The sequence below is a fragment of the Uloborus diversus genome, chromosome 10 (genome assembly GCF_026930045.1).
Source record: "Uloborus diversus isolate 005 chromosome 10, Udiv.v.3.1, whole genome shotgun sequence".
NCBI classification, from domain to species: Eukaryota; Metazoa; Arthropoda; class Arachnida; order Araneae; family Uloboridae; genus Uloborus; species Uloborus diversus.
Genome location: NC_072740.1, coordinates 13,189,540 through 13,213,899, shown reverse-complemented (window position 1 = coordinate 13,213,899; position 24,360 = coordinate 13,189,540). Strand labels below are relative to the sequence as shown.

The window sequence follows — 24,360 nt, the reverse complement described above, 5'->3', positions numbered from 1 at the left end:
AAGGTTAGAAGTTATTCATTAAACTATCGACTTGTGTCATTGCAGGCAGAGCTTGAATGTTAATCATATCCTGAGTTAAAATCTATACTTTAATATAATTATGGAAAGGGACTGATATCAGTCCAGGCACACCCAACTTTGCAGGGTTACTAGAAAACCAACTCCCTTTGAAAATATTGCATAAAATATTTCATTAAAAAAAGTAATTGCGATTTATGTAAATTTACTCAAGTTTTTCCTTTAGAACTGAAGGGTTTGCAGCAATAAAGAGTTAACTCCGTTTTTTGGTCGTTTGCTTCAACAAGGAGTTATCTACGTTTGATAGTTCTCAAGTTCGTTTGGTTCAACATATCTACGGTTGATAGTTCTCAAGTTATTCGCTAGAATGAGTTAGCTGCTTCATTTGCTTGATGCAGCATGAAGTTAACTCCAGCGGATTTCCGAACTATCAAGAAATGGAGTTAACTCTTTGTTGCTGCAAACCCTTCAATTACTGGTTACGGTACTTAATTATTCCGGTATGTAAAAAAATATAACGAAAACTTTCGTCTAAAGGTGTGCCTAAAACTTATGCCCAACAAGCCCGCAAGGCCCTTAATTGATCCTTGATCATGAAAAGATTCTGATTTTCAAATCAACTCCTCAGCATTTCGTTATGCAGCCGATCGCCTGCATATTTGAGCGGTTCTGCACATACACTCACAATATATCCATCAAAAAGGAGCAGTGAAACGTAATGTTAAAATTCATACGAATTAATCAATTCTTAAAAGGGCCTCAAAACTATACACAGAAACAGAAGTGAAGCAAATTTTTAAATACATAAATGTAATACAAAAACTTTAGATACATTAAAACAAGTTCCTCAGTTCTGAAATTGAAATAAGCGTTTAGAAATTGTCTGAAATCTATTACGTTGAAGAATAAGTAACAACTGAGGAAATAAAAGTTACTCATTTAAAAAAAAAAATTAAAGAAGTCAAATCTAAGTCAGTGCAAGGGGGTCTGGTGTTATCTGCAGCTTTCAATAGAAATTAAAATTTAGTGAGTTTCGAACGCAATTTTCTACAATGTTAAGAATTTAAATTGGTGTTCGGGCTTTGGCAACATAATAAAGGCAATTTTAGAGATCATTAAGATTTGCAAAAATAAAATTGTTTTCCAATACAATTTGTAAAAAAAAAAGAAAGAAAGAAATTGAAAATAGTATTTTTTTTTTTTTTTTTGACTATTGTAAGGTTTTTGAAGTGTCTTACGCACATCCAACAATTTTTTAAGCAAGTTTTTAACTCAAAATATAAATTAAGTACTCGTTCATAAAAATGTTCGGCTTATAAAAGTTGCAACTCAGTTCTTTTGTGTAGTGATATTTCAAGTGTTAGGCGTGAAGCGTTGCAAAAAATTAGAAATGAAAAGGATCCAACTTCTGTAAAAGCACTTATTTTCGCGAAAATGGAGGCATCGGTGATTTCACGAGCTAAAAAGTTCATGAATTCTATGTGAGGATAACCGAAAGTTTATTAATAAAATATTTTGTTAGGCTTTAATTTTCGCGATTACGACGGGCTCGCGAAAATTAAAGTCAGCGAAAATAAGTGCTTTTGCAGTAATTTTTCTTTACAGCATGAAAAAAACTTCAATTCAAAAATAAAATTGTTTTTAGATTGTAACAAAGAATGGAAAAGATTAAAACAACTAAATGATGTGCCGGAGATTTTCATATGTCTTCTTTTTCCTGTGATTTTCTAAGCAATATTTTTAAGAAAAGCGAATTTCAAAAATTCTTTAGCAAAGAAAGTTAAATTTGAAAAATACTGGAAACAAAATGCTAAATTGTTTTAGTTTGTATTTGAATTCGCATACTTTTGTCTTCTTTAATGTGTTTTATTTAAATTTGTCAACGAAGTTTTAAAATTTAATGAGTAAAGAAACCGCAGCTAAGAGAAGCTTTTGAAATTTGAAACAGAAAATAATTCATAAATGTGTTTAGCCAGTGAAAGAACTAGATCTAGTTAGTGGCCAGGGGCAGGTAGACACTTTTAATTTGAAAGCCACTTTTTATCATTAGTTGCCACTTGCACCAGGATTATGAAATGCCAATGAAAATCTTTGACATTTGAGACCTAACTGCAACTCTTTATAGATGAATATCTACAAAAAATGACACAATAGTGCTTCAACCATCAACTTTTGTTTGAAAAACATTTAAATGTGCATATGACTGGCGATATTTAATACCATGTGAGAACTTGGGATCATTTTGAAATCACAAAATAAGTGTGACGAAATAGAGATTTCTCGTTAAATAAAAAGTCAATGAAGTAATACTTTTGTGTGACCGGGATTTTTTTAAATAGCGGCCGGTTGAGTAGTACACTGTTTAAGCTGCGGATTGCATAGGGTACCTATATAGTGTGAAACGCTTGTAGCGTTAGCGGAATCACATAGGGAGCTAAAAGTGCACCCATTTTGGTCATGAGGTGCCGTAAGCAGTCAAAATAGCACCCTTAAGGGTGCCGCTGGTGTTACACGCGTTTTCCCCCTAAAAGGTGCCATATACAACCCGCAGATTCAACATAGTATTTCATTTTGTCATCAAAGTATTTTAGTCTTCAGGTGGTGACTGATTATTTTTAGGTCTAGAAAAAACGCAAGTTTAACTCAGAAACATTAAAAGCCTAATGTATATGTTTATCGAGCTTATTGATAAAGCATTAATATTGAATATGATTTACACGAATCGGGGGCAGGGATTGGGATATAGCGAAGCAAGTCGACCCCGATTGATCTGATGTTGCGAATCTCCTCACTATTTTTTTATGAAGGTTTTTCTTTTTTATAACATCTACTGAAATGTTTTAGATAAAAAAATAAAAACATTTTGCCTCATTTTCAGTTTGGAATGTCCTTTCGAATTTAATGATAAATGCTACTTGTTTTAGAAGTTAAGCTTAAGCTTTTGAACATAAGACTTTAATAAGCTTTCGAAGTTATATTTAACCCGGTCTCCTCAAAATTGCATTCATATTTATGTTCATATTATGTTCATAGTTATGTTCTATCATTTACGGGAGTCCGGAGGAGGCAATTATATTGTGGCTCTGATATGTTGAATCTCGACCTTGCCAACGTTTACTTCTTTTGTGTGAGTTCAGTAGAAGAGGGACGCGTTTCGTAATTTTGGCTCATGTTTGAATTCGAATACTTTCGCAAAACTATTACGAAACAAATCCAACTCAACTGCAATCATGCTTCCTCATTACCCCAAAAGGAAGCAATCATTGTCAAGGTCAAGCTTCAACGTATCAGAAACATACTATACCCTTCCTGACTTTCAGAAATATAATGTATTTATCTATATGTCTGAATGATTTTTTTTTCGTGTACAATGAATTGCGTATACACCCCCCCCCCCCCCCCATACTTCTGGAAAACTTTGAAATGACGGGCCTGGTTCTACTCTAAGTATAAACTAAAAAGCGGAAAACATAACATTTCATATGGATTAATGGTTCTCAATCGGTGGTTTGCGTACCTCTTAGATAACGCAAAAGCCTGTAACGGGTATGTGGTTACTACAACATTATATTAATACGTACTTGAATATAATTGAGAGCAAATTTTAGTAATATCGTGGGATTCTACACATTGAAACAAAAGTATGTTATGCTATACTTTGGTTAATAATTTCTGGACTGGTATTGAAAAAGAACACTAAGAACTAAGAGACAATGCTTTGAAGTAGCCTTCTGGGATTCGAAAAAACTTAATTGCGCGAAGACAGGTTTTCATGTTTAATTTGCATAAAGAACGAGCAGAAAAATCAAGGACTGAGGAAGTTCAGGAGGACTGCTGGCTGTATTTGACCAAGATGGTGCCAAGCATAGATAAACTTAGTTGAAAAAAAGGGCAAGTATTCCCAGAAATTATTTTTTTTGAGACTTTTAAATTTTATGTCTGGTTAATAAAACTTTTGCAACAAAAATCCATGAAACACAGGTTGAGATGTTGAGCACAAATCAAAATAATAAAGAAGCATTGCTTACAGGTTCTTCTAACAAACATTCTTGAGGAAACTTTTTTTTTATCCTCATTCTGAATTGCTAGGTAAGCAGCAACCGAAGTTCAGACAGGTGTAATTTTGGCAAAAAATAGCCTCAGGGGCAACAAAATCAATCAAAATTCCAGTGTTTCATGTAACAAACTATTTCTTGTTTCTTCTGGTGCCTTTTTGAAGCTTCTAAGTTAGATACTCGTAGTGTGTCATAAGGATCTTTATATTAAAAAAAATAGTGCTAAATATCTGCCTAAATCTAAAAGCAGTCCAATTTTTTGCGGTACCGAATAGCTTCGTACCAGTTATCTTAGCTAAAAATATGAACGAAAAATGTTTTTTCTGCTACCAAACTGTGGCAATTTATGTCTATGACGAAGTAGGGTTTTAATTTTATTGCCTGAATGTGATGTATTCTTCAATCTTTATAGAATTGATGTCGAAACGTAATGTTTTAGAGAAACAAAACTATTACTCTAGTATAGTAATTTTGTAGATTCCCTACGCATAACATTAATAGGACTATTTTATGCATACTCTAAAAAAAAGAGTTAAAAAGCTTTATGTTCCTCATATTTATCTAATCTTTCTATTATGAAACATGAAAGCAGCAGCGAATATCTGCAATTAGGTTTGCTGGAGAAAAGAAAGAAACTAGTTTTGAAACGACAAAGATGTGATTTCAAGTCTGATAATGAGGAAGACACTAGATACACTTATGTGTTCCATTTTACATTACGTCTCTAATCTTTTTATATGTCAATCAGGGGCTCCCCGAACTTACATTTTGGGAGGGTGGAAATTCTCAATTTGCCGATTGGACCCAAATTTTGCCGAATGATGATTATTTTGCAGAAAATAACTCCAAATTAAGTCGAATTATGATAATTTTTCCGAGTGAAACTCCAAATTTCGCCGAATGGTTCTAATTTTGCCGAATGAAAATCAAAATTTTGCCGAGTGGAACTCCAAATTTTGCCAAATAATGATAATTTTGCCGAACCGACAGACAAAATTTGAGAATAAGGAAATTTTTTGGAGATCGTAGTGACTTCTCGTGACCTCTCATCGGGGCGCCTCTGGTGTCAATGCAAGAAAAATCACTGGAGGTTTCGTGCAACAAGCAATATTTTTGAATGACTCACCAATTGTGGAATATTTGTAACTCCTGTGTTGTACCCATGCTGGAATGAAGAACCAAGAGCAGCTGCAGCAATGGCAAAAACCAAATGACCAGTCAATCCCTGGAAAATAGAAAGTTTTTAAAGATAAATATCAGAGCTCAGTATTTCAGACAAATTTTTTTTTTTGAATATGATAAAGCTACCATTGAAACAGAGTCAAACTTCTCTAATAATGTTTTTAACATCTTTTTCCTCGCCCTTAACCCAAATATGAGACTTTTATTACACAATTTGGATATTTCGATAGCCCATTCATTATCCGGAAGTAAGTTTATTTTAAGGAAACTTAAACTGTGAAACTATTTCTGTCTTTCCACGCTTGAACGTATTTATTTTCGTGCAGCAAAATTTCAGTTTTGATTTTGGGCAAAAGGCATCTTGTAGTCATCATTTAAGAACCCGCTTCGAATTAAACTGTAAAATTATTCCACATTTATAGTGCGCAAATTTGTCTGAATTGATTGACAGTTTGGATGGATTGTGCTGTTCGGAAAGCCAATAATCAATTTTTTTTCCACATCGAAGGAAAATTACTCTATATAAACAATGTTTATGTTTAAGAGTAATTTTCCTTCGATGTGGAAAAAAAAATTGATTATTGGCTTTCCGAACAGGACAATCCATCCAAACTGTCAATCAATTCAGACAAATTTGTGCACTATCGATTGAATTTAATTGCTCAAATTTACGTTTTCTCAAGAGATCAATCAACCAGCTCATCAATTAATTATTTATTGCTAATTGTTTTTAAACTAAAAATAAGCTGTATACATATATATCTTCACCAGGGAGGTGAAGGGAACAATGTTCATTTCTAATCGAGTTTTAAGCTTCATTTTACTCAACTTGATATTCTCTATTCAAAGGTATAAAGTACTTAGATTTTGGTACATGCAAGCACATGTTTTCATTTTACATAAGACCATACATGACACGCTATCATCAACAGAAGTCAACACACAAGTCTTCTAATTAACGTAAAACTCTTTTTGCATCAATAAAACCTGGGCTTAATTTGTATGGGAGCTCACGGGAGCTGAACCCTGTCCTTCGTTTCAATTTCATCAAAATTTTTGTACTTTAGACGAAACTGAGGATATTTACTTACGAAAATAGGTTTTGTGGAGTAGGGGAATGTATGGCAAAGTGAAATGGTTAAGATGACTGAGCTTTTGCATAATGAAAAAATCGGAAATTTATTTTGAAAATTACAGTACATAAAGAAAGAACATTCTATTTTATGATAAAACTTGCGTTGAAACAGTATTTTATATTTTTGGCAGTAAGTTTGCGCCTTCAAAGAAAAGTGGAAAATTTTCAATTTTGTTTTACATGGGGCAAAGGGAAAAATAAAATATTTTTCTAATGAAATATTTTCTATTCAATTATAGAAAATATTTTTGATCAAATAAATCAGTAAAAAAAAGGTTTAATGAGTAACTGAAAAGATACTGAAACAATAAACTGAAAATTAAATTAGTTAATTAATCAATATATGATGAAAAATAATTGAACAAATTGAACAAAGCAAAGAGTGAATGAATAAGAAAATAAGTGGATAAATGAATAAAACAGTGAATTACTAAATGGAGGAATGTAAATGAATGAATAAATAAATGAATGTGTAAGTAATTCGGTAAATGAATGAGCGAGTAAAAATTAAAAAAACTTTTGCCCCTTCCACTTTGCCCCGCATGCACTTGACTGATTGTAGAAAATATTTAAGATACAAAAAAGCTTAATATTAACTAAATAAATATTTCACAGAGTATTAGAAGGTCTCAATTAATATTTGAAATGTTTATATATATATATATATTTATATATATATATATATATATATATATATATATATATATATATATATATATATATATATATATATAACGAGAACTTTATCATTTTATAATAACAAAAATAATTTTTGACTTGCAACAAAAGATTACAATATGAGTATCAATTTTAGAAAATTGCCTGTATTATCATATGCTTTAATCTTCGGTGGTATTATTTTCCTGACTGGAATAGATTACATGTGCTACTATATAGTTAAAATATTACCAGGCAGGTGGCGCTAAAAAAGCACTGTAAATATTTCACCATTTACCTTTGCCCCGCTATTTCACTTTGACCCATATTCCCCTATATGGCTTCCATACTTATTTTGTTTATATATTTATATATAGCTCCTGAATAAGGCCTCGACATTTATCTTTACCATTTTCATTACCCATATTTAAAAGATACTTACGAAAGACTACAAGAAAAAAAACTTATGATATTATGTGCATGTATTATTAGGTTCACGCTGATACTCCTTCGATAATGACATTTAAACTTTCTATTCGTAGTAATATATTTAAAATTATAGACAGTAAAAACATACTCTAAAAGATCAACTTCACCAAGAAACTTCATGCTATAAATTTACTCTGTGTTGCTTATCTGTCTGGCATGTACGTAAACTTTTGTGAATGTGTTACATATTTGTTAAAAGAATAAGTATGCACTACTGATGTGATTAAAAAAGTTTCTTACTGACTATATATATTTTTAAAAGTTGCTTTTAAAGCTTAGCGATCCATATTCTTTGCGCAGTTGGTTCAAGCTATATTCTGCCGTGCGAAAGGCAAAAGTCGTATATGCAGCTGATTTCAAAATGAGAAATTGCCGTTTAAAGTTTTGCGCCTCCATGAACTTGAATTAAATGCAACTTCTGAAGCATTTTTTAAAAACTAGTTCTCATTGGCAAATGACTATAAAACATAGTGTTTAGGTGAAATATGCGGTAAGGAACACTCTGGGGACCGTAACTCAATTTTGATAAAAATGCAGATACGACTTTCGTGCTTAGCACGGCAGTATTACATATCAGCTTGGCATATACGTAACAATACGACTGATCTTACATACTTTTCTGAGAAATCTCGGATATGTCTAGCTGCTTTATTCATTAGATGTCCTATTGATTTTAGTATTTTTTAAAATTGCCGTTTAATGCATACTATAAAATTCAATTTCGTCTGACCAACTAAAATTTTCTCAATATGTTTTATCTCTGTCAGGCATAGCTATACGTGTCCCACTAATGAGAAAATTGTAAGTGAAAAGCGATTTGTTTCGTAATTCGCTGTGACAGTTTTTATCTATAAAAACGTAGAGGACATTTGATGGTTTATTCAGTAAGTTACCGCCCTATAGCCAGGGCTAAGGCAGAAATACATGAAATGCGGTGTATTTCATGTATTTGACGGTTGTTCACAAATTTTATTCTACTACAAAATTGCTCTTGTAATAATTCCCTATAGGGCTATTGCATAAAGAATTCAAAATGCAGTAACCCAGCATGCAGCAGGTTTCAAAGATTGTCTCTTTCAAATTACGTACTTCACACTTAAGAGGAAGAACTAAACATTGCTGCTAAAAACGCTGTTCACCGTACATAAAAAAAGGGAACTGGATTTGGATATACAACAGTTGGTAAATTATTTTGCCTCGTTGCATAACCTGATGGCGACGGCCTTGGGTACCTTCCTAATTGCTGATCTTTGCCCTCTGTGGCACTTTGATAACAAAAACACCTTTCAGGGTCATAATGACTTCAAATACCTTGAAATCCTTACAAACCTACTATTTTCATTACTCCGTTGAATGAGTTGAACAATTCAGCTACGGGTTTAGTTTTATGCAAGAAAAAGATCTTAAATAACTGAACTAATCAGACGACATTCTAAGCAACAGTCTTTTTGCAGGTTTCTATTTCTGCATTTTCACTAACAAGCTGAATTTTACTTCGAAATTAACAGATGAAAGAAGATGAAATATAATTTAAATGATTACACAACTTAGCAAAAATTTTTATTTGACAAGAAAGTAATCATATCGTGCTAAATTTGGCGAAAATGGTACTTGAAATATTTAAATATTGAATCAGGATGATTTGACATCGAATAAATCTAGCTTGACTGCAAAAAATTTTCCCTATGCACAAATTAAGTATGCTTTGGATTATGTGTCTGAATTCAGGAACGCCGTAAAACTTCAGATTTTTTGAACAATAGACCTAAATTGCACATATTTTTAATTTTGGAGTTGGCAACATTATTAGCAAAATTCAAAATACGACTGCTTAATTTATTCTGCATTTTTTCAATAACAAATTCAAGTCGCTATTCAGTTACATAACGGGAAAATCTACGCGCAACAAAAAAAAAAAAAAAAATCGGCAAATCGTGCATTTAAGTAATTTCAACGCAAAAATATTTTTGAATTTGTTCACTTATTTGCCTCTAAACTGCAGAATTCTTAACTACATTTATCTTTTCGTTCATTCTGAACAAATGATCTTAAAAGAGAGTATTTATATTTCTATACTTGAATTGACAAAATACAGTCGGATCTCGATAACTCGAAGCTTATAACTCGAATATTCCTCTATCTCGAAGTTTTTTATTGGGTCCCAAACTCTTAAGACTGTTGTGGAAACTTCCCATAACTCGAACTACCAATAACTCGAGTGGTTTAGCCGGTCCCGTGGGACTTCGAATTATCGAACGTTGACTGTAGTAGGCATTTTATAGCATGAAGCAGGGGTGCCATCCCCCCCCCCCCTCCGACCTCATATGCTACTGAACTCCTAACAGAACGAGAACCATCAAAAATGGGATCGAAAACCCTGTCAAAGTCCCCCCTCCCAAAAAAAAACTTGCAATAGCACCGTCTGCGCAATGCTCCCCTCAGCCACCCCTCTCCCTCATTAGTACCCCTGAGTAATCGCTCGATTAATAATTCAATTAACTGTCTACAAAGCTACGGATAATAAATTTCATTCTAGAAACTTATCTGGACTTTGTTTCGCATGTTTTAAGTTTTTGGCCTTAGCCTATGAAGATGTGAATCTTTTATATCTTGAGCCTAAGCAGCTTTTATTCAAATTTTATTGAGATTAATATTTAGCCAGCATGCACGAAAGAATGTTTCATTGACTGCATATTTCCTACCTTTTACATAAACCATGAGAGGGACAATATTGTACTTCATAAGACGTGCTGTTTATTTTTTCGATGAAAAGCTATATTTGAATTCTTATTGGTGCCCAATAAATACTGACCTTTTAAATACACCCAAACCTCTTTCTGTGCGGTCTTTTTTTTTTTTTTTTTTGCGACTTATTTCAATCAGATTGGGACTCAATTGACGATAGTATTCATAAAACGGAAGAAATTATTTATAAAAGGAACGAACTTTCTTTATGCGATTTTTTTGCGCGATCCACCGCACAAAAGAGGTTTGTTTGTATGCAGAACGGATCTGAGCTTGTGATTGAAGCTCGTAATGAACGAGACTTTTTATAAAGATTCATGTTCCATTTACGATTGTTCGATTGTTATATTGAAAGTAAAAAAAAAAAAAATTATCTTCCACGAAAGTCTATTGGTTCGTTTATAAAAGTCATTATGTTATTCCGTGATGGGTCGCTATAATGCAGAATCGTTACAACACGAATGTTGGCACGGATCATAGGAAGAACTTTTCATGTGCTATATGGAAATGCTAAGGCCTTACACTAAAAGATAGGATAAAAGGGTATGTAAGCTGGGACTAATCCAACGACAATTTGTAATAACGTATTTAAAACAACCCTAAAAACAAAGCACTGACAATATTCTTGGCTTCCGGCTAAATATAACTTCCAAGTCAACGGAATTGATTTATTTTGTAATTCTTGGGGGCGTCAAAAGAGATGCCAGATCTATTATGTGAACAAATCTTACTTAAGCACGAAGTTGATATTTTCAATGGCGTAATAAAGAAACCTTTATGAAAACGCAACAGCTAGAAGATGTGGTTTGTTTCAGAAGAATGTTTTGTAAAAAAAAAAAAAAACACTACGATGAAATGGATATTTTGCCAGTTTTTATTAAAGCAACATTTGTATTAAATGTGATTCGTGTAGGCAGAACTTTAACGAGTTGAAATACACCATATCGCCCTGATTGGTATTTGACAAATTGCATAAGATAGAAGAAAAAAAAACACCGATATATAAGAAATAAATAAGATACTATCAATGGACGTTTTGTTGCATAAAGTGAGTATACTGTAAAAGAGATGATATACAAAGCAGAGTAAGAGAAACTGGTCAAAAAGCATTTGCTGTTAGAATAAGAGCGAAAGAAAAATGAACTAAATAGTTTTGCTGTCGGAAGGATGCCACTCCTTAATCAACACAGGTTTTTCTAAGAAGTCCTATGTTATTCTACTATCAACAAGAATATTTCGGAAGTGATCGACTCTGATTCACACAGAAACAGATTCCTTTCATTAATGGTTATTCATGTTTCATGCTTGTCAATAAAGCATAGAAAAAATAATCATCAAAAACTCAAAGATTCGCTACCATAGTCATTCTTGTTATCTGGTAATCCGGAGTTTTAAGCAGACGGTCCCATAGTACCAACGGGTTTATATATGTTACCTCCAATGGGTTAATGAGGATGATTCGATGGGACTAAAATTTAACAAATATTGGATTTTTTTTTTATAAATTGTATACGTCCTGCTTCAGAGTTCTGTGCTCATCAGCTATTTTAGAATATTTCTCTGTAATTTGGTCACATACTTTACATATAATAAGAGGCTCCGCCCTCTGCTCGTTTCGCTCGTCAACCCCCGTTCATCACCTGCGACGGGTAACAATTGATGATTTTAATGCTTTTATTCTAGGATATCCTCAAGACATCCTGGATGTCTGGTTCCTTAAGATTTAGAGATTTGAGCGAGCGCAGACTGGCTTTCCCTGGATCTCTTGTAACACATGTTACCAGTGTTGACCTGGTTGACATTCATATTCCGAAGGAGATAGGGTTGCACACACACAGACAGACGCGCACCGGTTTTAATAGTATATACAGTGAAGCACCGTTTATACGTTTTTGAAGGGACTGTATGAAAAAAGCATATAGATGAAAAAACGTATAAAAGAGAAACGTATAAACGGTGCTTCACTCCACTGTGTGTGTATATATATATATATATATATATATATATATATATATATATATATATATATATATATATATATATATATATATATGAAAGTTAAGTCTTGCATCGTCTCTTACGACGATTCATCATTCATAATAAACCTCAAGAGAGCAGCGGCTCCAACTAATAATAACTACAATACTAATGAGTGACTCAATTACAAGAATTATTATGCTGTCTATAAGTATATGGATACCAGTCTTAGACACCGATCTATGATCCCGAAAATAAACTGACGGATTGCATGACAAGAAGTTTTGGAAAGCATTAATGATGACACTCCCACCGCCCTCGTTTGTTCTCCTTCAAATAAATTCCTCCACCCACAGCCTATATTACACCTCAACCCGGAATCTGTTGAGTCTGAGGAAGTCCTTCCGTTGCTGAAACACCCCAACTTCCGTTCTTGAAAATCGTGCTGCTTCGCGAGAAAGTAAACAAAGAGAAGATGCTCCTTTCTCTTGAGAAAAGGTGCCAGAAATAGACGTTTGAGCTGAAGAACAAGCTACTACGCCCTATCTAAATAAATATGGAGGCATGCCAGCTGTGGAGTAAATGCCACACACAGTGGTACTGACAATTAAGAAGTTTCTGAATTTCGTTCAGAATTCTTGCTGGTGCGATAATCGTACACCCTCTTCCGCGCTTCTGCTCCATTATTTAAAAAAAAAAGAGATAAATCTCCAGATTTTACTTTGTATCATACTCAAAGCCGAATTCCATTTACTCAAATACATTCATTTATTTATTAGGGCCATTCCACCGAAAACAGTAATATTGTCCTTCACGAGCGCCTCATATATTTCATTAAAAGTAAAACATTAAAAACAAATGAGTAAAATTTTGTTGCTTAACAAATTACAAGCGTATGTGCGATTCCTTAAGTAAAAGAATTTGTCATTATCTTTTTAAATTATTACTTTTTGATGATATATATGATTCGTCACGTGCGAAACAAAGTTCAACGGTTCAAACTATTGTTTCTCAACAAGTGAGATACGTGACCTTTACATTAGAACCTTTGCTTTCAAAATCTACAATTTATTTCGTCATTGCTATATTAATAGAGCAAAATTATTAACTAATTCAGACAGCAAGATACAAGAGGTTGACTTTGGATAATCTGCACGTGACGCAAACAAATAAATTCAATTTTAAAATTACAAAATTATTAAATAAAAATGTAACTGTGTCAAGAGTATCTTTGTATCAAGTATAAAAATTAGAAAATGTGCTTACTCCTGTTTAATTAAAATATAAAGCGATATGACAAAGTGTTGGTGAAATTTTAGCGTCTGCATGATTGTCCTGCACGTGAAGGGTAAAATGGCTCATTTTCATATTTAAAATTCCATTCACTTAACCTCAAGCATATTTGAGGTTGAATGAATTGAGTAGAGCTGATGATATGATAAGATTTAAGACTGAGAAGTTAGTACAATGCTTTAAAACTGAGAGCTGAGCTGAAGCACTAAATGAATGTATTAAATTATCTTATAAGTGTATAAAGCTTAGAGCTGAGCATTTAGAACCTTTTCTAGCAAATGCTTGCACATTTAGTACAATGTCCAAAGTTTATCTAGATTACGAGTACCGCATACGTAACAAAAATTCAGTTGATTTTAGTCGCAGGCCAGCATTATTTATTATTATCAGCTAAATTTTATTCATTATGCACTATATCTTATTGTTTAATTTGATGCTCAAAGAAATTTCTCCGAATAAGTTTCAGACACTCATACAGTATCTATATTTAAAATATGATTTTTTGTGTTTGGCTTCAAATCCAAAAAACTTTTTTTCATACCAATATTTAGAGTGTAAATGCATAATCATTTACGTTTGGTTTATCTATTTGATCTGGAGTTATGCAGAAGTAAAATCTACAAGAACATAAGTCGCAGTTTTGAAGAAAATATTTCCTTCACAAAAATAACGGAAAGGAAAGAATGAACTCAAAATTCAAATCTTAAAGGAATTCATTTTAAGTAAGAACTCAATTTACTCGAATTCAATTAGGGAGCCAATTGAGAATTTAAGAGAGGAGCAGAAGGGCCCAACCAAAATAAGTTTAAACCACTGATTTTGAATAAAGATTCTAATATTTTAAAGCCTAAATTTGGATATTTCTCATAACATTTGTCCTGAGCCGCGTCCGAAATAAATTCCTTTAAACACGCCTGTAGAGAGCAAAGACAGTGGTGCGTATGTGGACTTAGTATTATAGAACAGTAGAAGCACTTTCACTCGAGCTAATGTAAAAATATTAACTCATAATAAATGATTGAATGTTGTAAAAATAAATGAAAAATCATTTTAAATGTTCGGAAAATACTCTTAAACATATCTTTTACACCAGCCCATACGTGTCATTTTAGAGGGGTGCTGATAAATTTTTACGTTTGAAAGCTTTTATTTAAAGAAAAACATTTTTTTCTTTCTTTTGTTTACGAAATACAGTAGACTCTGTAAAATCCGGAAAGCAAAAACCTGAACTTAGAAAAATCCGAACCGGTAATCTGGAATGTTTTTCTTTTGAATAAAAAATTGATTGAAAAAATGCACGCAATTATTCCACATATTAAAAATGACACGCATTTTGTATCTTTGGCTCTCCGTATTTCAAAAGACCCCGTTTATAATTCGCCTGGATTTTAATTTGTCTGGATTTTGACAGTCTACTGTACATAAAAGAAAGTATAGTAGATTTTCAGTTTTGGAATTTAGACGGGCAAAACACTTTGAAGGGAGTCCATATTTTCGTTTTCCTTGGAAGACAGCAGGAAATCTATAACCTAATATACATTGCTATAGTTCTGAAAGCAAATTCAAGACGGATTTGAATAATTAAATGTCTAAAATATGTGCTCAAAATGTATTAATCTCTAGAGTAAAGCTCAGCCCCCTCTGCCTCCCCTTATGGGCGTCCATGTTTTACACGCATACATGTGTTTAAAAAAGCCTTGTTCACTATGTGAGCAATGCACAGCTACATACTACAAAGTATACAAGAATAAAAAAGGTAATGTTTAATAGTGTGACAGCATTCTCATTCAACTCATTAAAATTATTTTTCATTAAAAAATTTATGATAATTGTTTTAAAAAAATTATAATTCAATATGCTCGTTAAAAAATACTTATTAGTAAGAACATTCCATATTTGAACAGAATAAACTCATTCAACACCTATATATTTTAAGGAATACTTATTATTAAAAATATCATGCTTAATATCAGGATAGTAATATTCGTTCAACACTCATACATTTTAAGGAATGCCTATATTAAAAATATTGTGTTCAATAATTGGATAGTATTAATCATTCAGCATCATACTCTTTAAAAATTCATTGTTAAAAATTATCAATATTTGGATATTATACTCATTCAGCATCATACTCTTTAAAAATTCATTGTTAAAAATTATCAATATTTGGATATTATACTCATTCAGCATCATACTCTTTGGAAAGTCATTGTTAAAAATTATCAATGTTCGGATATTTTACTCATTCAGCATCATACTCTTTGAAAATTCATTGGTAAAAACTATCAATGTTTGGATATTGTACTCATTCAACATCATACTATTTAAATTCAAAAAACAAGCTCATTATTAAAAATATTTGACACATGCGTATTATACTCAGTCAGAACCATACCATTGAATAATAATAAATAAAAAAGAAAAACGATAGAGAAAAAAGGTTATTAAAAAGGTTGGGATATAAGTTTGGATAGTAAACTCATTCACCACCACTTTTTGAAAATCATGCTCAATATTTGGATAGCGTAATCATTCAGTATCTTACTCTTTTATAACTTTAATTTGAAATGACATGCCCTGAGAACAATCACTCACATGGAGGAAGATTTATTACTAAAAAAAAATGCCGTGTTCAATATTTATAACTAAGTTCCTGAAATATTGATTTATCTGCCAATTAGAAAATTTTAATGTTTTACATTTTAATAACAATCTGATATCAGGGCAATTGAAGCATGCAGCTGACAAGTAGGTATCTTTGACTCCAGCTATTTCACAAGCGCAGTTTTATTATTATTATTTTTTTTTCTTCAGTTTTTTCATTGTAATACTTAGGTAGGTCTACTACCTGAGACAGTCAATCAGTTTCAAAATGGTCTTTGAAATGGCTTAAACACAAAACAGGATATGATATTGTAACTCATATCTTTTTGCAACGACACACACGTGAATTTTTTTTTAATTTTTTTTTTTTTTTTTTTTTTTTTTTCTGGAGATTTTGTAGCTATACGCTTCAATTATTCCAGAATATTCAATAGAATTGACAACATTAAGCATGAAAAAACGTCAACATCACAAACATGAGCACAACGGTATGACTAATCAGTCTAAGGGGGAAATAAAAAAAATTGAACGTAGCACACAAAAGTCAATATGAGAGCAAAAGATCAAAAGATAAAAGAGGAGAGAGAAAAAGACAAATCTCAGTCTGATGAACCTCGATTCTCCAACTGCCATTCATTATCTCGTCTATTTCCTTCCCAACATTTGACCTTTAAAAATATTCCCTGGCTTGTCTAGCGTTTACCGTCTCTCGTTGAAAACGTACGGGTGCATTTGCACGATAAAAGTCTGCAGACCATGGATGTTCAGCCAGAGCTTCCGTCTGAGCAACCGCGGAATCCCATTGGCTCATTCATAAGCAGAAACGTGGGTGTGTCCGTAGGTGTGTTTCCCCCTGGAAAAGGTCACCTTGAAAGATTTCCTCCCTTTCCAAAAGGACGAGGGATCGATCGGCGGCTCTTATGGCAACCAGTTGTTTGGGAATTGTCCCTCTTTCGTCTAGAGCATTTTTGGCAATGTTCCAAAATATGCCGGCATGCGTCAATATTTAGCCCCCCACCCCTCTAGAGTTAATTCTTCTATATTTACTTTCATTCAAATACATATTAATATTTTTGTTAATGTAACTAGATAGAATTTTTGACAGTGTATTAGAGATGACATCTTCATACATAAAATAATTCATTCTCAAACAATATACCATATGGTACAAGTTTTACACTGAAACAAATATAGACAGGGCCTAATTAAGGCGTAGTCTTATAGGCGGCTGGTGAAGCAAAAAAAATTGGAAATGTGTGTAATCCCGAGGTGTCCTTAAAAACTGCTTTTTTTTTTTTTTTGTTTGAGCAATCACGATTGCTTATTGTTCTCAATTGACGGTTTTGATGTCCTATGATTTTATTTTCCGCCCGCCTCCCTCTGCAGCACCACCGTCGGCTGGTCTCACGATGCTGCTCATCTAGCGAAAACCGTCTCCAGGTTGCGTCCATATCCTACACACACACTCATACATAAACACACCTACACACACACACATACACCTACAGACACACAAACACATACACACACACACACCTACACATACGCACAATTACCCAAACACTCATGCCTATACACAGACACAAACACACATGCCTACACACATACACATACCACCCCACACACAAACACACATACACACAACTACTCACACACACACACAAAAACACACACGCCTACATACACACAAACACTCGTGATTGCGAAAAACATAATTTGAATTCAAGATGTCAAAGTTTAAATTAAATTTTTCTCTTTTTTTTAAATTGGGCTTTATGAATAGGTTTTACCGTCCTTATTTAGGCATTGTCAAAGTTTTACAGGTATATCATAATATTTAGTTCAGCGATCATTAATGTAAGATAACAGTACCGGCATCAGATTAATGAATACTTTAAAGTAAGTACCCTATAAGCGAAGATTTTATGCTCAGAAAATTGTAACGTTATTAACTTCCCATAAAGGCTCTTAAAATCCATTTTATTGTAAGAACTATATTCTCCACAGCTATGTATTTCAGTTCCTTTGGATCACTGCAATTTAAGCATGAAGTAATCATAACTGAAATACACCCCCAGCTCAGTCATTTCCAGCCGAGGACTGCAGTTTCGTGCTTATTAGCACTCATCAGCCCGGCATAGGAAAGTGACTGATCTGGAGATGGAAAACCTCTTAAGGAAGCCAAGAGTGCCAAACAAACTGGTAGCTAATATAGAATTAGCGCAGACCAGACGAGTGACCAAACAATGGTTCGGTTCAACTCGAATATTGAAGGCAAGGCATGGTATATTCAGTAAATTATTGTTTCGGTCACTCGTCTGGTCTGCACTAATTCTATATTAGCTTACCAGTTTGTTTGGCACTCTTGGCGTCCATAAGAGGTTTTCCATTTCCAGCTCAGTCACTTTCCTATGCTGGGCTGATGAGTGCTAATAAGCACGAAACTGCAGTCCTCGGCTGGAAATGACTGAGCTGGCGGTGTATTTCATGTATTTCTGCTTTAGCCCTAGCTATCTGGCGGTAATTTACTGAATATAATCATAACTGGTTACTGAAAACATTTCATGCTAAATAAAGCCACACTTGAAATTACTTCTATTTCATTATTTTATTGCTTCTGAAAATATCCTTTCAAACTCAAATAACACTACCAATTAAGGATTTCAATTTGTTTTTCGTAAAGACATCAATTCCTTTTTATTAATTCTATGTCCTGGTTCGCAGTTTAGTCTTCAATGGGCATTCCTAAGTGTAGTTAATGTCGAAAAGTGGACTTTTGAGCATCAATTTCGCCTTTTTGACCTTGTGGACATATTGACGGTTTACGTCAACCTACGCTATATGATACAATCAGCAATTCAAAGCAATTTCACACGGTCTATTCATTTTCTTCTTAACTGTAGTCAGGGTTGTATCACTAAAAGAATTTCCGGGATTGGAAAATATTTTGCGCATCATTTACTTTCAGCATTACAAAAGAGCTCTTTAAATCATTTTTTTTCATTGCGAGTTCGACAAAATGGAAGCATACTTAACAGAGACTTTAAGGAGCGATTTAAGAATCAATCATTTTCTCATATTTGAGACTAGGGTTGCGTTTGACGAAACTCACCGGTCGACCGGTAAGTAACTGGTTACTAACCGAAGCGTTCTATGATCAACCGGTTACCATAGCGGTCACCATTCTAAGCAGTTGATTGGTTGATTGGAGCACGTGATCATTAGCTGTCACGTGATTAACTAACCGGTCGCTCTCGGTCGAGCTCGTCGAACGCAACCTAGGAGTAATCGAATATGTCAGCAGTTCGTCTATAAGAGCAATTGCGTTCGTAAATCAGGGAAACTTTGCGAGAATACTTTCGAAGCGGCAGGTAAATTCATTAAAAAAGAACGAACTGATGTGTGACTCAAATGATTTCCTTTTACTATAATTTAAAGGTCATTTTCCAATTATAGGTAATTTTAATGTGATTCAATAGTTTACTCTCTAAATATCACCAACAGTGGCCAAATTGAAACCAGATTAAAAAAAAAAAAAAAAGAAAATGGCCAAATTTGTCGACCAAAAGACTGGCGATAAATCGCCAAGAGGAGGTGCACAACTAGACCCCACTAGGAGTCTCCCTACCAAATTTCATTTTTCTAGGACATACCGTTCTTGAGTTATGAGACATACATACGCACATACGTACATACAGACGTCACGAGAAAACTCGTGGTAACTAATTCGGGAATCGTCAAAATGGATATTTCGCGTGTCTATACGTTCTTAGGCACTTATCCACGTGTGTTCGAGTCGAAAAGAAAACTCAACATTCATTCGGGAGTGAGCAAAATGGAAATTAAGGTCGATTTTTGAGCGAAAATTTTTCTGCGAAAATTATACTTCCTGTTTTGTAAAAAGAAGTAAAAAACAAATACGTTTTGAAATTTGCTGTTTTCAACACTCATAATTAGTTATTAACATAGCCGCAAAACATAGGAAAGTTTCTCCTACCGCTTGTGCTTATTATCTCTAAATTTTTAGTTCTGGCACTAACGGAGAGAATGGATGTTAAATGTAAAGTTTAACATTATTTCCAGAAAATGTTACTGCTTATCAAACCTAGATTTTGAATGCGATTTTCAAGTGCTTCACTGTTTCCAAATGTGTCACTGATAATTTATTCAAATTTACTTTCTAAATACCCGGAAGCCGGATAGAATTAGTTTGATTTCGCACTCTCCTTCCTTCCAGGGCCTGATTACTGAATAAGCTAACTTGGTCGCGGCCTAGAACCTTTGATTTGTAAGGTCCCGCAAATGACTAAAACTGTTTCAGCACATGGCTAAATTTGTAAGAGCTGACTTCAGAGGGGCCACGGAGCAGCTTTAGGCCTAAGGCCCCCTCATATCTTAATACTTCTCTGTTGTTTGTTATTACTAATGCCATTTGTGAGATTTAAGCTCTTTCTCGTAGCGAGTAGGAACTAAAAGAAGAAGGGAGCAGCTCGTGTGGAAGTTAGCCTCTTGAAGGTTTGAGTCTGACTTTGGCCTTGCCCGATAGACGGCTGCGCCAATTATCCACCTCCACTCATAGTTATGCGGAGAGTAGGAGAAGATCCCAACCAAGAACCCCTTACCCATAGTAATTGCAAGTGACCGATCACAGGACTTTCAAGCTCACGGATTTAACCAGTCCTTGCGCTGTGTTTGTTGAGTATTCGGCTGGGACAGGCTCCGAAACGGAGACCCTCTCTTATTAGCCTAAAGCCCAGCATCCAAGGCTAAACTCTATCATCGCAATAAATAAGACAACGTTGATTCTACAAAATTTGGAGGTTGTTCCGTAGTGTGGAAGATTTTTTTAATGCAAATTTAAATTGGTTGGTAATGTAACTAATAAGGTCACCTGTTTTGCAACCCTGAGGTAATAAACCGTTGTTGATCATAGATAGATATGTAAAATATCGAGAGTTTTAAAAGTCTCATGAAAAAATTACGCGAAAAGAATTATTTTAAACAACTCAAGTTTCTTACGAATTCGTGGTAGAACGCACAAAACTCGCACAATTATGGGAAATATTTCAATATTTCACAATGTGAAAATTCACACAAAATCACGCTGAGTTCCCGTGAGCTCCCATGCAAAGTAAGCCTTATGCTTATTATTTCAAATTATATTCATTTCAAGTCAATTAATAAATTTTCAATCCGGACCGGAGAAAAAGAACGCCAAAAAATGTCAATAAATTTCCCGAATTCCAAAACTATTTTGCGATCTGTTTATCTGAAATGCAAGCCGAAGCAAATAATCAAAACCATTCCGACGCCCAAGTACCACTCAAGTGAGCAACGGGACTCCATTTCAAAATTAAACGAAATTGGATTTGAGATTTAATAGAAACACACTCGTATAAACTGGGAAAGGACACGATTTTGGCCGGCGAAGGACATCCTGTAGATAAATGAAAAATAATGGATTTTCGCGACTTCCAGGGATTTAACGAGTCATGGATCGGGGCAGATATACGTGAAAGTCTAATTTCCAGGCTGAGCCTGCGCTTCCTCATTGGATATAAAAAGAACACACCCCCATACACTAAAGAAAGCTTCGATTGCGTCACACTGACGCAGATCGTGCCTTTACGGGGCCATCTACAAATCAAGATTGATAGAAAAGTGCTTCGCAGTGAAACTATTGATAGGATAAAACCAAGATCCTATTTAACTTACTTATGGACAAATGGACGTTTCTTTTTTTTTTAAATATGTATTTGACCTTCAAAAGGTCACACGGTTTTACTGAAACTCCTTTGAAACAACAGCATAGGAGTTTTATGAAGCATTTGGTTCTATCAAACCAAGTTCGTACTAAAGAGTGTTTTTTTTTTAGAGGTATAGAACTTTAAGTTGGCAACACTGTTTGATTGGTGTGCCATTTTGAAAGCTGTCACTTGTTTTGTGTTCAGTTCGGTTTGCCATTTCATCATGCATGAATAGACAAAAAGGCGGTGCAACATGCCACACAGCGCGTGTCACAATTGATATATTGAAAGAAACGTTCGGTGAACGAATAATTTCGCGTAATGGACCCGTGAATTGGCCTGCAAGATCATGCGATTCAACACCGCTGTATTACTTTTTGTTGGACTATGTGGAGTCTCTGGTCTTCACCGATAAACCACAGACGATTGACGCCTTGAAAGAGAACATTCGCCTGCTTATTACTGACATACGGCCTCTATTGCTGAAAAAAGTGAGAAATTTGAACTTTCCAATTGGACTTTCTCCGAGCCTGCCGAGGAGGCCATATGCCAGAAATCATATTTAAATAAAAATGGCAAAGAATCTTCTTTCGAATAAAGCAACATTCATGACAATTAGCAACATTTAACTGTGTTTTATTTGAATCTAAAGTTCTCTACTTCTAAAAAAAAACACGCTTTACTGAAAGCAGTGGGTGAATCATGTAGGTTAACTATTTTCTAAAAAATTTCATCAATGATAGTTTAAGAGAAAAATATCCTGAAACAAAGCGAAGTTCTAAATTTTGGCTTTGAATTGTAGGATAACTACGTAGGTCATTCATTTTCTTAAGGATTTCTAAAAAGATTCTTTAAGAGAAATATATCATAATACAAAGCAAAATTTTAAATTTTATTTTCGAATTGCAGTAAACAACGTGAGTTAATTCTCTAAGGGCTTTCCAAAATGATCCTTTGAGAGGAACATATCGTAAAACAAAGCAAAGTTCTGAATTTTGTCTTCCAAATTGCCGTATAACCATGTGGGTTAAATATTTTCTAAAAGTTTTCTAAAATGATCCTTTATGAGCAAAATACCATGAAACGAAGCGAAGTTCTAAATTTTGGTTTCGAATTGTAATAATAACTATATAGGTTAATAATTTTCTAAATCATTTCTAAAATAATTCTTTAAGAGAAAAATATCATGAAAAAAAGTGAAGTTCTACATTTTGTTTGCAAATTACAGTAGTTATTCGAGGAAGCTTTGAACCATGTGGGTTATCTTTGTACCATTCCATAGTTTTAAGTATATTTGACTAAAAAAAGGAAAAGAAAAATGCAGAATACCCAAATGCTTCATCAGGTTATAATATCAGATTTCACGTTCTTATTTTACAAAATGAGTTCGCAAAACTGTACACAGCTGATTCGTTAGCTAATCCGCTCATTTTAAAGTTACTATTTCGAAGGTAGTCTGGAATGCCGATTTGAATTTGTTCAAATCTCTCATCCCCTGCATTGCAATATTCTGTGTAGTCGAATAAATTATAGAAATCTTGTGATGATATAAAATAAAAACTTTGAGTTTTTAAATATTTAAGAGACTTTATTTTTCTGGTTTAAAGTTGCAACATTTTTATTAAAGCAATATATTACATGCTTTAAAGTTACCCCAATGGCTGGATAACTTGAAAGTGAGTTAATAATTTATTTTAATTAGTTTTTATAATTATTATTTCTTAATTTGAATTAAAATATACAATAATTTTGTAGTTTTTCTTCAGTTTTATGCTAACAGATGCAATAGTTATTAAAGTTAAAATTGTAAGTAGGGAAAAAAATAGAAAAATTGTACGACAAAATTGCCCTGAATAACAACTGAAACGAATACATTTAATTAAAATTTCATTTTTCACGAAAACTGTTTCTAAAATCAAAGGTCAGTTTCTATTTAACTTACATTTAACGATCAGTTTTTCTGCAATGAACCCCCCCCCCCCTCCTCATGCCAATTAAAATCGGTATATTTAAATAACTTAAAATGGGCCTTCGTGGCTCTAGAAGCTTTGCTTCGAATGCCAGAGGTAGTGGGTTTGATCCCCACCTGAGTCCTGGATGTTATTTCCTCTCTTTGTGCTGTAAATCTCTCATGTGTTGTTTTATATGTTGTTGAAGAATTTCAAGCTCGAGAGCCAATAACACTCCATATCGTGGTTATGAACTATGACACGACAACAACAACAAAAGGATCAACAACAAGGAAAGGCAATGACACTATATATCGTGATTATGAACTATGACACGACAACAACATTACCCCAAAAGTAAATGCTTTCGCTGAAAGTTATAATTTTTTTCAAAAAATGTTCACAGTGATTGAAAAACACTTGAAAATATCTACTTGTATGTTTTATTTTATGCATTTCTAATATAAAATATCAAAAGCCGAAATATTGCAATACTATTAATAAAT

General features: G+C 33.6%; 1 protein-coding gene across 2 annotated transcripts in view; it reads right to left on the bottom strand.

Annotated features, from left to right (window-relative positions):
- LOC129231818 (solute carrier family 2, facilitated glucose transporter member 1-like) overlaps nt 1–24,360 on the bottom strand; it is a 112,896-nt gene that overhangs the window by 41,246 nt on the left and 47,290 nt on the right. For both annotated transcript variants that reach the window (XM_054866197.1, XM_054866199.1), the window contains exon 2: nt 5,200–5,298. In XM_054866197.1, the coding sequence (XP_054722172.1) occupies nt 5,200–5,298 (99 nt within the window). The remainder of the gene's footprint in view (nt 1–5,199; nt 5,299–24,360) is intronic.